Source organism: Muntiacus reevesi, chromosome 2, assembly GCF_963930625.1.
Source record: "Muntiacus reevesi chromosome 2, mMunRee1.1, whole genome shotgun sequence".
In the NCBI taxonomy this organism is placed as follows: domain Eukaryota; kingdom Metazoa; phylum Chordata; class Mammalia; order Artiodactyla; family Cervidae; genus Muntiacus; species Muntiacus reevesi.
The window spans coordinates 248,612,815-248,631,643 of record NC_089250.1 but is presented as its reverse complement, the minus strand read 5'-3'; the positions used below and the strand labels follow the sequence as shown (position 1 = coordinate 248,631,643).

Sequence of the window (18,829 nt, the reverse complement as noted above, 5' to 3'; positions counted from 1 at the left end):
TATATGGCAATAAAATGGATAACCTGGAAGAAATGACATATTCTTAGACAAGTTCAACCTTCCAAGACTGAACCAAGAAGAAACAGAAATTATGAGCAACCCAATTACAAGCACTGAAACTGAAGCTGTGATAAAAAAAAAATCTCCCCAAAAAACAAAAACCCAGGACCAGACGGCGTCACAGGAGAGTTCTAACAGACATTTAGAGAAGAGCTAATGCCTATCCTTTTAAAACTCTTTCAAAAAACTGCAGAGGAGAGAACACTTCCAAACTCATTCTATGAGGCCACCATCACCCTGATACCAAAAACAGACAGAGACAACACAAAAAAAGAAAACTACAGGCCAATATTACTGATGAACATAGATGCAAAAATCCTCAACAAAACTTTAGCAAACAGAATTCAGCAACACATCTAAAAGCTCATACACCACGATCAAGTTGGGTTTATTCCAGGAATGCAAGGATTCTTCAATATATGCAAATGAATCAATGTGATACACCATACTAACAAAGTGAAACATAAAAACCATATGACAAAATTTAGCACCCATTTATGATTAAAACTTTTCAAAAAATGGGCATAGAAGAAACCTACCTCAACATAGTAAAGGTCATACACGATAAGCCTATAGCAAACATTACTCTCAACGGTGAAAAACTGAAAGCATTTGAAAGCATTCTCTCTTAAGATCAGGAACAAAACAAGTGTGTCCACTTTCACCACTATTACTCAACATAGTTTTAGAAGTCCTAGCTACAGCAATCAGAGAAGAAAAAGAAATAAAAGGAATCCAGATTGGAAAAGACGAAGTAAGGCTCTCACTGTTTGCAGACGACATGATACTGTACATAGAAACCCCTAAAGACATTATCAGAAAATTACTAGAGCTAATCAGTGAATTTGCTTTTGAACTGTGGTGTTGGAGAAGACTCTTGAGAGTCCCTTGGATTACAAGGAGATCAAACCAGTCAATCCTAAAAGAAATCAGTCCTGAATATTCATTGGAAGGACTGATGTTGAAGCTCAAACCCCCAATACTTTGGCCACCCAATGCGAAGAACTGACTCCTTGGAAAAGACCCTGATGCTGGGAAAGATTGAAGGCAGGAGGAGAACGGGATTACAAAGGATGAGATGGCTGAATGGCATCACTGACTTCACAGACATGGGTTTGAGCAAGCTCCGGGAGCTGGAGATGGACAGGGAAGCCTGGTATGCTGCAGTCCATGGGGTTGAAGAGTTGGACAGGACAGAGCGACTGAACTGAGCTGAACTGAAGTCCAACATCCAAAGTCTTCTGGGACATTGTTTCCTTGTGCTTGGCTATTTTGTGACTATGTTATAATTATTATACATAACTAAATATACAATAATTATCTTAAGAGAAGGAATGGGTAGTTATTGCTTAATGGTTAAGAGTTTCTGGGTGGGCTGTTGAAAAAGTTTTGGAAATAGAAGTGACACAACATTATAGATATACTTAATGCCACTAAATTGTACATTTAAAGATGGTTAGAAGAGAAAATTTTATAATAAATGTACCATAATAAAATTTTTAATCATTAAAAGTTTTAAAAATATTATGAGGATTCTTTCAGGTCTAGGGTGACGGTCCCTTCTTCTATAGAGATACGCTTTTTTGTAAGACATCCACAGACACCATGAGTATATAAATATTTAAAACTCTAATTCCCAGTTTGAACTTTCCAGAATCCCAGTAATACAAATATGCAAGAGAGGTGGACCACTCTGGGATTACAGTCTCTCCAGTGACAAGACAATGCCCTTTCCAGTCCCTGGGGATAAGATGAAGGAATACCATTTTCACTTTCTATTCACCTGAAAGTGTATTCCTTTGGGATCTAAGCTTAACGCTAGAGGTCTTCTATTAGACTCCCCATTTCAAGTTGGGACTAGGGCTACCCTTGTGGCTCAGACGGTAAAGCGTCTGCCTACACTGTGGGAGACCGGGGTTCGATCCCTGGGTCGGGAAGATCCTCTGGAGAAGGAAATGGCAACCCACTGCAGTACTCTTGCCTGGAAAATCCCATGGACGGAGAAGCCTGATAGGCTACAGTCCATGGGGTCACAAAGAGTCAAACACGACTGAACGGCTTCACTACACTTCAAGTTGGGACTAGACAGGCTATCGCTTCTACAGGTCTGACCTTCAACAGCAGGAAACTAAAACTTAATTTCAGCAAATTTCCTGAGGGTAAATGCAGGTTCTTAAGCTCCATTTACCTTTTAGGATCTGGTTTTCTCTTAAGAACCCACAACAGTATCCTAGCCTGGAGGATTCCATGGACTGTAGAGTCCATGGGGCTGCGAAGAGTCGGACATGACTGAGCCACTTTCACTTTCTCTTCAGATGCTGGCTCGGTAATTTGCTATTTTCTTGTTAGCTCTTTTATGCTTTTAAAGTGTCTTAAATATGTTAACCTGCATAAAATTGTTTCAATTGAGGTATCTCATCGTGGGACATCATCGACTCAATAGACATAAGTTTGAGCAAACTCCAGAAGATAGTGAAGAACAGAGAAGCCTGGCGCACTGCGGTTCATGGGGTCTCAGAGTTGGACATGACTGAGTGACTAAACAACAATATCTCATCATTGGCTTCCCTGGTGGTTCACTGGTAAAGAATCTATCTGCTAATGCAGAAGACACAAGAGATGTGGGTTTGACCCCTAGGTCAGGAAGATCCCCTAGAGGAGGAAATGGCAACCCGCTCCAGTCTTCTTGCCTAGAAAATTCTTTAGATAGGAGCCTGGTGGGCTACACTACAGGAGGTCACAAAGAGTCTGAGCACATATTGAGCATACATCTCACCATTATTGGAAATGGAAAAGAGAAATGTATTTTCTTCTAGATTTTTGTCTAGTTGAATAGAAGATTTAATGTTTTAACACACCTGACAAACATGGTACATATTGAGGTTTCTTTGTTGTTAGTAATAGTTAGCATGTAAGATTTTCCATTTATCAAATCTGTCATCCTAAACAAGCGATAGTGCCTTTCCTTTACACTGCTGTCTCACTGAGCATAACCTGAAGCTATTTTCACATTTTTCACACACAATTTTTGACCCACTCAACAACCTAACAAGTGTCACATACAAAAACGTCTAATACGAACTGATGAAAGACCAAACACATGGTGCCACCAGAGAATCATATTTAAGAGCAGAGCAGGGTGGCTCTATGAGCTATAGTTTTCCCTTTATGTCCTTGTTATGAATAGCATCCAGACAGACATATCTGGACAAAATTTTGCTTCTATTTTAACCATTTGGTCGCTCAACTGCAAGACAAGAAATAATGGATAGATTCAATTTTATCTAATTAGTATTCCTCGACTTAGTAATTCTGAAAACTGAATCACTTTGCAACCTAAATATAGAAAAGTTATTATTATGGTCTGGTTCCTAAGCAACCATTTCATTAAGAAAAGCTCCACTTGGGAAAAACATCTGTTTGTCAGTAAGGTTTCTGCTGTTATCATATAATTTCACAGTGAAAAAGCCATGGTCACCCTGTGCCTTACTAATCCCTAGTTGTGAAAAGGTCAACAGCGGGTACTACAACAGAGAGCCATCTGTTTCAATCTGGGATAGTCCCTGAAACTTGTTACCAGCTTTCCTAAACAGCCACATAATTCAAAGGCCACTATCTTCTGGTTATAAAAGCAATAAATGTTCATGCTAGAGAACATGAAACCGCTAAGAAAAAAGGCACAAAGAAAATAAAAGTCATTTGAGTTTTTGATGCCTTCATATTAGATCTCACTTGAAAAGTGTATTCTGTTGCTATAAAAAAAAAATTTGAAAACCACTGACCTAAAATAACTCCATATGTTTCTGCCTTTGTCGTCTGCAATGGGAGTATTTTTTGTAATGGTTAGGGGCTGTGTGTTGGACAACTGAACTGAGAGATTTCTACAGACAGTCAAACATTCAGTGACAATCTCTAACGGGGTGAGAAGGTGATGAAAGGTATGTGTCACATGACATATCACATGTGACATGGATTATAAAACTTCCTTGTCAGGTCACGTAGATGGCCCAGGACAGTGATTCTTCTAATCTTTTGTTGTTGTTTTTAAAGCAGCAGAATCTGATGTTTTTTTAGAGGAGGTTCAATGAAAGAGAGAAAAAGAAAAGAGCCTATCCAGCCCACCCCTCCTTCACTGACCTGTGGGGTCCTTCCAGGCTGCAGGCTCCTCCCCTGGTACAGCTCTGCTACTTCACCATGCCCTCGGTCTGCATCACTGGTCCCTCCCTTCTTCACTAGGCACCAGATCTCACCTTAAGGGTCACTTCCTCCTACCCCTTTCTGTCAGGTAAAATGTCCCTAACACAGGCTCTAGTATCACTGTCTACCTTCCTTCCCAGCATCTGTCAAAGCCACATTTCACATCTGTGTGACCTTTTAAACTTTTAAAGACTTTTTTTTTTTTTTTGGATGTGAACCATTTTTAAAGTCTTTACTGAATTTGTTACAATACTGCTTCTGTTTTATGTTTTGGTTTTTTGGCCCCAAGGCAGGTGGGATCTTAGCTCCCCAACCAAGGATCGAACTCACACCCCATGCATTAAAAGGTGAAGTCTCAACCACTGGACTGCAAGGAAGTCCCATTTGTGTGACTTTTGATTAGCATTTGTCCCCTCCACCTCCTCCCTGCCTCAAACTATATATATTCCATGAAGGCAGGGCACGACTGTTTTTCCTCAGCAGTATACTGAGTGCAGCACCCTTACACAGAGTAGGTGGTCAATGAATATTTGTTGAATGAATGACCATTTAAAACTATTAAGGAAAAAACCAACAGCCAAAGATATTTTACAGTCTTTCTGTCACTGTCTAAAGTCAGGTTATCAATAATGGAAAACAGATGTTGAACATAAAATACAAAAGTGCTTCAGAGGGGCTTCCCTGGTGGCTCAGTGGTAGAGAATCTGCCTGCAACCAAGCTTGTGAGCCACAACTACTGAGCCCACGTGCAGCAACGACTGAAGCCCGAGTGCCCCTGAACCCCTGCTCTGCAACGAGAGAGTAGTTCCTGCTTGCCACAGCTAGAGAAAAGTCCTCACAGCAACAAAGACTCAGCACAGGCAAAATTAAATTTAAGAAAAAGAAAAGAAAAAGAAGTGCTTCAGAAACTGTCTTCGCCTAAGAAAGAAAACTTTAGCTATCGTGATTTGGCAGGTGGACGGAAGGATGACCTAATTAGGTCTTTGGTAGTGCAGAGTCTGTGATCTGCATTCCCTGAGGCTCAGTTCATTCCCTATCTTCCAGCCTCCTCTGGGACAGTAGAGATGCCACCAGATCAGGAAAAAAAATTAAGTGTAAAAGTCTAATGCAAAAATCTAAAGGTGAGTTGCTCCAAACTACACTGTTTAAGTGCATTTTTCCACCACTGCCCAAGATCTTGACGTGACCACAGAGGGGGGAAATGATATTTCAATCAGTTAAAAATGTTAAACCTATGATTCAGCAACACAAGTAACTATGTCAAGGTGAATGAAAAATATAATTGGGCTTATTAAGTGTGTGAATAACTTCAAGAATCATCTTAATCACACTGGGTGTGATTAGGAATTTTAATTTGTATTTGAAATGAAGGGTAAGATAAACACTTCAGTTTGGGAGGGAAGAGCAAGGGAGGGTGACCCTACAGCTGTTGCCTCAAGGAAGTTTCAATAAAATATGGGACAGACATAGAAAACGGACTTGTGGACACAGGATGGGAAGGGAAGGAGAGGGTGGGACGAATTCAGAGTAGCACTGACATATATACACTACCACGTGTAAAACAAGGGCTTCCCTGATAGCTCAATTGGTAAAGAATCCATCTGCAATGCAGGAGATCCCAGTTCGATTCCCGGGTTGGGAAGATCCACTGGACAAGGGATAGGCTACCCATTCCAGTATTCTTGGGCTTCCCTTGTGGTTCTGCTGGTAAAGAATCCACCCACAATGCGAGAGACCCGGGTTGGGAAGATCCTCTGGAGAAGGGAAAGGCTACTCACTCCAGTATTCTGGCCTGGAAAATTCCATGGACTGTACAGTCCATGGGATCCCAAAGAGTAGGACACAACTGAGTGACTTTCACTTCACGTGTAAAACAGGTAGCTAGTAGGAAACTGCAGCGTAGTGCAGGGAGCTGCCCCCGGTGCTCTGTGATGACCTGGAGGGGTGGGATGGGGGGTGGGAGGGAGGGTCAAGAGAGAGTGGATATATGTGTACTTATGACTGCTCCACACTGTTGTACAGCAGAAACTCATACAACACTGTAAAGCAATTATACTCCAATTAAAAAAAAATTTAACGTAAAAAAAGATTAATTCCTTAGAGATTAAAGGAATACTGTACTTAAAGATAAGTCTTGAGAGTAACTTGCTATTTTAGTTGTGTGCTCTCTTTTATCCTTCTTAACTTGTCTTCAAATATCAACTTGACTAAAGAAAGGATGGCTCCAGGGCAAAATTTAAATAGCTGTTCTGCAGGGAAGGTATTTACAACCTTCTTAATAGCTTGCAGACATTGAGGCAACTGAGTTTTTATCCCTAGGTGTCTCATAAGTGCCTTATTGGTAATAAATTCTGCCTCTGTGACAGCTAGTTTACACGAATAGGAGGTAAAGGATTTGAAATGAGCCCTGGAAACCAAGAAATTAAGACGTATGTAATTGCTTAGCAGAAACTGTCAAGATCCACTGGTTCCAAGGCTTAATTCTACTGGTCTGTAAGAGCAGAGGCCATGGTGATTGGAGATGGTGAGAAAAAGGAATGGAGAGAGAGGAGGGAAGGACAGGGAGATCTATGGCCTTGACTTTGGAGTTGATGCTAGACTTCATCACTCCCTGGTTAGCCTTTTACTTGCAACAATCTTTGAGCTTTGGTTTCTTTGTCTGAAAAATGAGTAGATAAAGATGTTGACTCTTATAGGGTTTTTATGGGGAGTAAATCAATTAATGCAAGTTACCATCTGATATGTGGCTGGTGCTCAATAAATCATGAGTGAGTATATATACTGGGTTGGCCCAAAAGTTCATTTGAGGTTTTTCCAATATCTTAACCTGAACAAACTTATTGGCCAATCTAATACAAACAAGTAGATAAAATAACAACCATCAACAAGCATGATGCTTTCAAATCCAGGCATGCCATCACCAAGACATTACTGGTGGACTGGCAACAACAAAAAGCTTGTAAGGCCCTCCTAGAGCCCACATGGAAAGTTCGGCTGCCTTGTCTTGGCGTTCTGACAGCTTACGGATTCCAGCCTAGTCCCACTTCTCCCCATCCTGCCCACTTTGCTCCGCTAACAATCTGAACTGCTTACAGTACTATCTGCCTTTATACTTGCCCTGCTCTTGACTACCTTCCTACCTCTGCTTTTCTTTCAACCTCAGTTCCCTCGTTCCACCTCCACACTCTAAATCCTGCTCATCCCTATTAACAGTCCTAAGAACTCCATGAAAAACTGCTTTGGATTTTTCTAAGTTTATTTTTTAAAGTATATATAATGCTATTAAACTGATAACAAAAAATAAAAGTATGTAACTCAGTGATTTTTTAGTATATTACAAGGTTGTGCAATGACCATCACTATCTAAGCCCAAAACATTGCATCTTCTCCCCAAAGAAACCTCACATTCATTATCAGTTCAGTACAGTTCAGTTCAGTCGCTCAGTTGTGTCTGACTCTTTGTGACCCCATGAATCGCAGCACGCCAGGCCTCCCTGTCCATGACAAACTCCCAGAGTTTACTCAAACTCATGCCCATCGAGTCGGTGATGCCATCCAACCATCTCACCCTCTGTCGTCCCCTTCTCCTCCTGCCCCAACCCCTCCCAGTATCAGGGTCTTTTCCAATGAGTCAACTCTTCGCATGAGGTGGCCAAAGTATTGGAGTTTCAGCTTCAGCATCAGTCCTTCCAATGAACACCCAGGACTGATCTCCTTTAGGGTGGACTGGTTGGATCTCCTTGCAGTCCAAGGGACTCTCAAGAGTCTTCTCCAACACCACAGTTCAAAACCATCAATTTTTCGGCACTCAGCTTTCTTCACAGTCCAACTCTCACATCCGTACGTGACCACTGGAAAAACCATAGCCTTGACCAGACAGACCTTTGTTGGCAAAGTAATGTCTCTGCTTTTTAATATGCTGTCTAGGTTGGTCATAACTTTCCTTCCAAGGAGTAAGCATCTTTTAATTTCATGTCTGCAGTCACCATCTGCAGTGATTTTGGAGCCCCCAAAAATAAAGTCTGACACTGTTTCCACTGTCTCCCCATCTATTTCCTGTGAGGTGATGGGACCAGATGCCATGATCTTAGTTTTCTGAATGTTGAGCTTTAAACCAACTTTTTCACTCTCCTCTTTCACTTAGATCAAGAGGCTTTTTAGTTCCTCTTCACTTTCTGCCATAAGGGTGGTGTCATCTGCATATCTGAGGTTATTGATATTTCTCCCGGCAATCCTGATTCCAGCTTGTGCTTCTTCCAGACCAGCGTTTCTCATGATGTACTCTGCACAGAAGTTAAATAAGGAGGGTGACAATATACAGCCTTGACGTACTCCTTTTCCTATTTGAAACCAGTCTGTTGTTCCATGTCTAGTTCTAACTGTTGCTTCCTGACATGCATACAGGTTTCTCAAGAGGCAGGCCAGGTGGTCTGGTATTCCCATCTCCTTCAGAATTTTCCACAGTTTATTGTGATCCACACAGTCAAAGGCTTTGGCGTAGTCAATAAAGCAGAAATAGATGTCACTCCCTACTCCCCTCTCTTCCCATTCTCTGGCAACCACGAAACTGCCTTCCATCTCTATAGATTTGCCTACTCTGGACATTTCATACAAAATGTGGCCTTTTGTGTGTGGTTCCTTTCATTTACCAAGTTTTGAAGGTTCACTCACTTTGTAGTATGAATCAGTACTTCGTTCTTTTTTGTTGTTAAATAATACTCCACTATTTAGATATACCATCTTTAATTTATCCATTCATCAGGTGATAGAAGTTTAGGTTGTTTCTACTGTGAATGAAAAATATTGCCTGCCCTACCAGTAAATAAAAGATGCTACAGTCGTTAAGCCATCACATTACAGTCGCTCTGACGGTGAGCTCTGGGGGAACTCAGGATGAAACAGGATGCCCGTCACCTAGCAGTCAGCCACCCGCTGACTGCAGCCACCCGCTGACTGCAGCCACCCTGACAGTGACCCCCGGGGAGACTCAGGATAAGAAGGCACAGGATGCAGGCCACAGAGAGCTGAGGTGCCTAACAAAGGAATCACTTCAGTGAGCCCAGACTCTTACATCTTCTCATACACAGAAAAGCACTAAATTCCTTAACTTGACGTATCTGGTTTCTTTAATAGTAATCTTTTGATATTCTGACTATCTGGTCTTTGTGACAAAAACTCCTATATATCCTGGTTCCTCCCTTACCTCTTTAGAGTTATCTAAGATGTTGTGTCCCAGGCTTGAAGTCCTCAGAAAGTCTGCCAAATAAAACATAATTCTTAACTTGTAGGTTGTGCATTTTTTCAGTCGACCCTATTTTTTTTGGCTATTACAAATAATGCTGCTATAAGTATTCATATGTAAGCTTTTGTAGGGACATATGTTTTCATTTCTCTTGGGTGTATATCTAGGAGTGGAACTGGTGGATCATATGGTAACTTTGTTTAACCTTTTGAGAACTGCCAGACTGTTATTCAGAGGAACTGCACCATTCTATGTTTTTACCAGCAGTGAGTGTATGGGCACTGCTTTCATAAACTGTATTATTTTAAAGTAAGTAATTTTAAAATGCAATTTATTGGCATCAGAAATGTAACAAATATCAAAAGTCCTATACAGAAAGCTACCTGTTTTTCTAATCCACAATCTCAGTAAACTATATATATCCCAGGATTGTTCTGAAGGCTCTCTCCTGACACTCCTAAAATGAGGCTGGTGTCCCCAGTGCTGAAACAGTAATGACCAACAGTGGGAAGAAGGACTGGCAGTGTGAGGTAACATACATATGCCACTAACGGAAGATGAGTTTTAAAGATACACATAGACATTGCTTAGAAAATAACAGTACTGGGCTTCCCCAGTGGTCCAGCAGTTGAGAATCCGCCTGCCAATGCAGGGGACATAGTTTCAATCCCTGCTCTTAGAAGATCCCACATGCCACAGAGCAACTAAGCCCATGCACTGCAACTGCTGAGCCCAGGCCCCACAACTACTGAAGCCCCCACGCCCTAGAATCCATGCTCCACAACGAGGGAAGCCACAGCAAGGAGAAGCCCACGCTTGGCTTCTAGAGAGAAGCCCCTGCTTGCCACTACTAGAGAAGTCCCTGTGCAGCAATGAAGACCCAGCCCCGCCAAAAATAAATAAATAAACAACAAAAAACAGTACTCACTGACAAATGAGCAAAACCACATACATACACACAAAAGCAAGCAAACATGAGATCAGCGTGTTATTAAGCTATAGGAAGAGTTCATTTGTAGTGAAACCATGTCTCATACACAGGCCTGGTTCTCTCATACCTTCGACCATCTGAGAACTCAGCCCTTGTGCCTTGGAAACAGGAAAAACTATTTTAGGATTAATTATTTTTCCCTGTGGCAAGAGCAGTCTTCAGAGATGGAGAGACTTAAGATTCAAATCATGGTATTAACATTTGGTATCTGTGTCACTTTGGGCCAGCTGCTTAACCTCTTTGAGCCTCAGTTCCCTCATCTGTAAAACAGGGATAAAAATTTCTAACTCACAGAGCTACTGTGACAGGCACATAATTCTATAATGTTTATTTCCATCTCTCTTACATGGCAGCTATCCTGGGAAATCTTAGAAAGTGAAAATGACTAAACTTGAAGTAGCTAATTATCTTTTACTTATAGGTAAAAGTACTAAATTGCTAAATGTGTGCATGCATGCTAAGTCACTTCAGTCGTGTTCGACTCTTTGCGACCCTATGGTTTGTAACCTGCCAGGCTCCTCCGGCCATGGGATGCTCCAGGCAAGAACACTAGAATAGGTTGTCATGCCCTCCTCCAGGGGATCTCCCTGACGGATGGAACCCACATATTTTATGTCTTCTACACTGGTAGGTGGGTTCTTTACCACTGGTGCCACCTGAGAAGCCCAAATTGCTAAATATTCTGATGTAAATATGAGTGAATCAATCTTCAATTGATAGAGGAAATCACTGGACAGGTATACAATCTCAGAAGACATATTTTATCTGCACTGCAGTAAAATCAGGTACAGTGGACTGGGAATCCCTGAAACATGGGTCTGGTGTTCTATTACTCTCCCAACCTTTATGACTGTAGGCAAGTCAATTCTTCATTTATAAAAAAATTTTAATATGTTTTTATTGTATTTCAAGACTGTTGAAAGAATCAAAGCTTTCTAGATGATTAAGTGAAAATGAAAGTGAAGTCGCTCAGTCGTGTCCGACTCTTTGCAACCCCTACCAGGCTCCTCCATCCATGGGATTTTCCAGGCAAGGGTACTGGAGTGGGTTGCCATTTCCTGCTCCAGGGGATCTTCCCAACCCCAGGTCTCCTGCATTGCAGGCAGCTGCTTTACTGTCTAAGCCACCAGGGAAGCTAGATGATTAAGCATTATTCAATTTTATTAAATATTGATAATCATAATCATACCTGTTTTCCATCTTTAAAAGCACACCAATAGGAGCAAATTCTATCATTATTTGGAAAGTTCTAAAGTAACCAAGTGTATTCGGGAAGCAGGGACAATATTTGAAGGTCAACAACAAGGTCCAAATTATTACTTGCTATGTAATCTTCGAAACAGGACTTAACCTGTGTAAGTCTCAGGATCTTTAGCTATAAAAAGAGGATCTCTCTCATCACACCTAAAAATTAACTCAAATGGATAACAGACTTAAACGTTAAGAGCTAAAACAATAAAACCACTGAAAGAAAACACAGAAGTAAATCTCAATTATCTTGGATTAAGCAATGATTTCTTAGAAATGACACCAAAAGTGCAAGTAATAAGACAGGAAACTGACAGTCAGACTTCATCAACAGTAAGAAGTTTAGTGCTTCAAATGACACTAGGTATTTTTCCAAAGAAGATTATAAATGCACAATAAGTTCATGAAAAGATGCTCAGCATCATTAGTCATTAGAGAAATGCAAATCAAAATCACACTGAGATACCAACTTCACACTCTAATATGGCTATATAAAAGGATAGACAATAACAAGTATTGGTCAGGACGTAGAGAAACTGGAGCCCTCATGCATTGCCCCTGGGAAAGTAAATTGGTGTGGCAACTCTGGAAAACAGTTTGACAGCTCCTCAAAGGGTTAAACATAGAATTACTATAGGACCCAGTAATTCTGCTCCAATGTGTATACCCATAAGCAATGAAAATGTATGTCCACACAAAAACCTGCACATGAATATTTATTACAATGTTACCCATAAAAGCTTAAAAGTGAAAACAATGCAAATGACCATCAACTGAGGAATGGATAAACAAAATGTGGTTAATTAGTAGTACAATGTAATATTATTCAGCCATAAAAAAAGAATGAAGCCCTGATACATGCTACAACAGAGATGAATCTCACAAATGTTATGCTAATTGAAAAGAACCAGACACAAAAGTCCACATATTGTATGATTCTATATTATGAAACATCCAGAATAGGCAAATCCATAGAGACAAAAAGGAGATTAGTGGTTCCCAGGGGAAAGGGGAAGTAAAGAATGGGAACCAACTGATAATGGATCTAGGGTTTCTTTTTAAAATGATGAAAAGTTCTGAAATTAGTGGTGATGACTGTTCAGAAACAATTCAGAAACCACTGAATTGCACATTGTAAGACAGGTGAATTTCAGCTGTGTAAATTAAATCTCAAGAAGTTTAAAAAATGGGGATAATGCCTATTTCCAGAACTTCAAGAATTTACTGAGCTAGCATATATGAGAGACGTTCACTAAATGCCCATTTGTTAATTAAGTGGTACAGAACACAAAAGGAATCTTCCCATTTCAAGGAAATAAGTGAAGATGATAAACTTCCCAGGACCCATTCCACATTTCAATGCCCAACTCATTTAGGTGGTCCTTCAAGGGGTAGAATTATTTTCAGTTAATGGTTGCCTAACTTACTTTACTTGAAGTAGAAATCTGAGAATGAGATAGGGAGTTCAGTCTCTGACAAGTTAAGACATGTAATCCTGCTCAGTTTGAAACTCTGTAAAAACAATTTCACTTTGTATCTACTTTCCTGCCTTCCAGGCTTTTTGCCTTTCCCTCCTCTTAGCTCTTCTGCCAGAAATGAAAACTCTTCTGTGAAAGGAAAAGGGTGGAAGAGTCAGTGCAATTTGTTCAGGCATGTTATGTTGAGATGACTAGATTCTCTTCACGACACTCACTGGCATACTTTCACCTCTCATGCTTGGCTCAAAGCCTACAGTTTCTTTCTTTTTTTCAATGAGCCAAGAAGTTTCGCCCAAAGATTCTTTTGACATGGAAGGGGATCACTTGGAGCTGTGAAATGCATCTATCGCTGGTGTTGCTTTCAAAATGTTCTTTAAATAATTAAAAGTGACCGTGAGGACCCACGAGTAGATCCATACTAAGATAACTGGGCCATAATATCTTATTTGAAGAATATCACATGTTTATCACATTCATTACGGAACGTCTATTTCAAGACTGAAATGTGAAAAGTGCTCAAAACATCAAATATACATTATGGGACTCTTAAGGACATATTTCATCTCCTATTTTTGAAAAGAGGAAGACTTTTACTTTTTATCTTAAACACCTTCTTGCCATTTAAATGTTTTTTAAAACAATAAGAATGTGTTAACTTACACTATAATGATAAAACAATGAGAAAAAGAATATAGTAGGAAGTCTGAAAAGGAGAGACACTTAAAGGACACAGTCTAAGATTAAGTGTTCTATTTATAAACTCTGGATTGTAACTGGAACTCACTAACTTGTATAGAATTCTCTGCCTGAAGAAGCTGCTACTGAGTGTCTGGGAGCAGCTGCTATGAGAATTAAATCAACTATCACTTTCTCAGTAGAAATAAAAAGAGATGTGGTCTTTCATAAAATTAAATTTTAACTCATAGGGAATTTAGTTCTCAGTCTGTTTTGATGCACAGATAATATGTACATCAGAAATTTCTGGGATCCCTGGTGGTTCAGTGGTTAAGCACCCGCCTTCTAATGCAGCCTCCTTGCACTATAGGATATCTACATGCGGGCTGGTCTTGTCTGCATGCCTCACTGGAGTCCAGAATGGCTTGGCTCTGGAGTGTTAGGCCTAGGCAAATAACACTGACATGCAGGTGGGAAAATTCAGCTCTTTCCTTTCTTAATGGGAAATTCACCTAAGGCCTTGGCCTTGAAGTGCATGGTACAAACACCAAAAACATCAATTAATTCAAACTTGTCTGCTGTGGGGAACTGAGAACAGAAATTAGACCTCTACCTCCCACATTCCTTCATCTCCAAATTAGCTACTAACTGATTAGCACACCAATTAAAAGTACTATAAACAAACACAAAACCAGCAGTTGTGATTTTTATAGCAGACCCTAGAGGCTAATGAGCTCAGTGGGTTAAACAGCTAAGAGGCTTACACAGCAGCGTTGCTATATGAGAATGACACATCGCTACTTCCCGAAAACCCTGTCCAAAAAAAAATCAATGAGAAACATCTCCTGGACAGTATAACAGCTTCCTGGAAAAAGTACAGGATGACTGTTTCTGAGACTTACTAATTATCAGCATTTCAGGTCCTTGCTTCATTGATTTATTTGATTTCCATAAGTGCCATTCACTGTCATGTGGAATCCTGAGCCCCATCAAGTCCTCAGGCTTATCTCAATTCCTGGCTTCTGTGACCTCTTGGCTGCCAATAATTACTTTCTCTCTCAACATACTCCACTCTTCTGCTCTCTCAGAGCTGTCCTTTTTCCTTGAGGAGTGGTTATTTTTGTCTCCTCTGAAGAATGGCCTCTTGAGTTTATTCTTGCTCTTGTGCATTTCGGCCATCACCATGTGAATGTACCTGGGGAGGCCCTGGACCAGGAAGGATCAGGAACAAGCACAGCAGAGAGACGTACACGGAACAGCAGGACTGCCCAGCCCAGCCCAGGTCAGCCGAACCCCACTGGCCTACAGATGTGTGAGTGATCACAGATGAGTGACAATAAACAAATAACACTGAACGCTGAGGCAACCTGTCACATAGCAGAAGTCACCTGATTGAATGCGCCTACTCAAGTTCTAGCTCTGAGAAGTTACCCTTATCACCATGTTATTACCAGCAACCTAACAAAAGAAACAGGAGTGACATGCACTGCTATGTTAAAATGGATAACCAACAAGGGCCTACGGTACAGCACAGGAAACTCTGCTCAATGTTATGTGGCAGTCTGGATAGGAGGGGAGTTGTGGGGAGAATGTATACATGTGTATGTATGGCTGAGTCCCTCTGCTGTCCACCTGAAACTATCACAACACTGTTAATCAGCTGTTAATAAGCTATACTCCAGTATAAAATAAAAGTTTAAATCTAAAGAAAAGAAATAGTGACATGATGACAATGATGATAACATTAAAATCATAATTAGCTAACACATATTGAACACTTAATATGCACTAGCACTTTCAAAGTATTAACTCATTTAATGTTAGCCCCCTTCATAAATAAACTTTTACTGATAGAACAGTATTAGATTTACAGATTTATTGAGAAGACGCATACATAGTTCCTGTATACTGCATACCCAGCTGTCTCCTATTACTGACTTTTACTTTAGCATGGTATATTACCACAATTAATGAACCAGTACTGGCATTTCGTTATCAACTAAAGTCCATAACTTACTCAGATTCTTTAAGTTTTTCCCTAATGTCCTTCTTTTGCTCCAGGATCCTATCCACCACATTATATTTAATCTCCTTAAGCTCTGATGGTTTAATCCCTCTCCTCCTCATTAAACTTTATTATTATTATTTTTTTGGCAACAGCTTTATTGAGACACAATTCACATACTGTAAAATTCACAATCTAAAATATACAATTCAATAGTTTCTATCATACTGACAGTTGTGCAACAATCACCACAGTCAATTTTAGAATTGTGTGAGTTTTCATCACTCCCCCAAGGAAATCCTATACCCTTTGGCCATCACCTCCCAAACCTTCCCCCTTTCTCCGCAGCCCTAGACAACTACTAATCTACTCTCTGTCTCTGTAAATTTACCTATACTGGACATTTCATATGAAGGAGCCATAAAAAATGTGGTTTTCTGGGAACGGTTTCTTTCATCTATGTTTTCAAGGTTTACCCACATGTTTCAATACTTCATTTTCATTGGCTGAATAATATTCCACTGTATATACATACCACATTTTGTCTATCTGTTCATCAAATGGTAGACATCTAGGTTCTACTTTTTGACTACTATGAACATTAATGAACAAGTTTTTGTATGAGCATATGTTTTCATTTTTCTTGGGTGAATACTTAGAATTGCTGGGTCAAGTGACAACTCTGCATTTATTTTTTTCAAAGAACTGCCAGACTATGTTCTAAAGCAGCTGTAGGGACCTCCCTGGTAGTCCAGTGCTGACTCCACTCATCTAATGCAGAGGGCCTGGGTTCAATCCCTAGTCAGGGAACTAGGTCCCACATAATGGCAAAACTATGACCTGGCGTAGTCAAATAAATAAAGCAAGCAACTGTACCATTTTACATCCCTACTTAGCTCCCTTTTTTACAGGTAAGAAATTGAAGCCCAGAGGGATTAAGTAATTTGTCAAAGTTCATATAGCTGAAAAGCAGGAGAGGTGGGGGAGGGTTGGTGCATCCTGGTGATCAATCTCCAGACCCCAGCTCCTGAGGACTACAGCACACCACGGAGCCCAAAGACTGTGAGTTAATTCTGCCTTCTTACCAGGTCTGCCCCTCACCCTTCTGGGGAAAGGTGCTTAATTCTCCACACCCCTTTTCATAAAGCCCATCTCTAGACTTAAAATCCACAAATTAACAGGAGACGGAATCACAACAAAGAATCATAAATGAGAAATAAAAAGACTGCAAAAAATGTTTTGATAATGAAATATATTCCAAGATTCTTTTAGTTTAACAGGAGAGCAAAGGTGCACAATGACAGTAGCCATGTACCTAAAAGGTCAAAGTAATAGGAGCTCACATGTGAGGCATTCTTTACCGCCTTAAATTTGAGGAAATGGGATTTAATCTACAGAATGATAAGTAAACATAAATAAAGGCTTCCCTATCATTATGAGATACTGAACTCTTCAGGGTCCCTTTAGGAGCCCTCCAGAAATATTACTCTCATGACTGAAATTAAGTCCTAGCTAGGGGGCAGGAAGATGGACAAAATGACCAGCAGGTTATGATTCTATAACTTTAGAGATTTTGTGAAAACACATGATTTAATTTTTGGTCCACTGACTTAAAGTCCTTTAACCAGGACTAACTTACCCTGAATAGCAGACAGATATACAAAGGTGTCTTCATGCTCCAAGTTCTCCAAGAATATCTGAAACCACAAAATATAGCAGTGCCATGATTCACAAAGAGCAAGCGAGATTTAAGACACCTTTAGAGCAGACTCCAAAGAATAAATGCTTGTACTCCTCTTTGCTGTAGTTAGATACTGGTCTGACTGTGAATCTGACTGTGAGGAAAATAGTATATATGTTTCAAGTTCCATTTTTATAATGGTTAAAAAAGGGTAGCGATCAGGGGGAGATACTTCTTGAAGTTGTCTAGTATACATTAAAAGTAGGTATGGAAACCAAAATCTGGAAGAACAATTCTCAACATTTTTTCCACTACAGCCCACAGCAGATAACCCGTTCTTAGAAAAGACATGACAGACCACAGGCCCTGACACACAAGAGGCCAGGTTTGGGACCACGTTCACTGAATGGCATACCTGCTATAACTTGATCCTTTTCTCTTACACTCAAGAAAGCATATGGAATGGTGGGAGGGGGGATCGGGATGGGGAATACGTGTAACTCTATGGCTGATTCGTGTCAATGTATGACAAAACCCACTGAAATGTTGTGAAGTAATTGGCCTCCAACTAATAAAATAAAATTAAAAATTAAAAAAAATAAATTAAAAAAAAAAAAGCATATGGAAATGCAAGGGCAAGACAGAGATGTTATTACTGGGATAACCTTGAATCTATTCTAATTTATTAAAAAAAATCTTTTGCAAACTTCAGCTCTTCAACTGACATTAGTAACAGTCTGTAAAAACTCTGGCCTTCTGCTCGGCCCAGGACAGGGCTTGATACACAGTCAAGGCTCCTAGACAGTGGGCCTCACCGTGTGTGTGTGTGTGTGTGTGTGTGTGTGTGTGTGTGTGTGTGTGTGTGTGTGTGTGTGTGTGTGTGTGTGTGTGTGTGTGTGTGTGTGTGTGTGTTCACACAGTCAAGGCTCCTAGACAGTGGGCCTCACCGTGTGTGTGTGTGTGTGTGTGTGTGTGTGTGTGTGTGTGTGTGTGTGTGTGTGTGTGTGTGTGTGTTCACACAGTCAAGGCTCCTAGACAGTGGGCCTCACCGTGTGTGTGTGTGTGTGTGTGTGTGTGTGTGTGTGTGTGTGTGTGTGTGTGTTCACACAGTCAAGGCTCCTAGACAGTGGGCCTCACCGTGTGTGTGTGTGTGTGTGTGTGTGTGTGTGTGTGTGTGTGTGTGTGTGTGTTCACACAGTCAAGGCTCCTAGACAGTGGGCCTCACCGTGTGTGTGTGTGTGTGTGTGTGTGT

The 18,829-nt window shown here is 40.5% G+C and overlaps 1 protein-coding gene across 1 annotated transcript in view; it reads right to left on the bottom strand.

Moving 5' to 3' along the window:
• TANGO6 (transport and golgi organization 6 homolog) overlaps positions 1-18,829 on the bottom strand; it is a 180,859-nt gene that overhangs the window by 89,810 nt on the left and 72,220 nt on the right. The window contains exon 15 of the mRNA XM_065919341.1: positions 17,536-17,593. Within this exon, the coding sequence (XP_065775413.1) occupies positions 17,536-17,593 (58 nt within the window). The remainder of the gene's footprint in view (positions 1-17,535; positions 17,594-18,829) is intronic.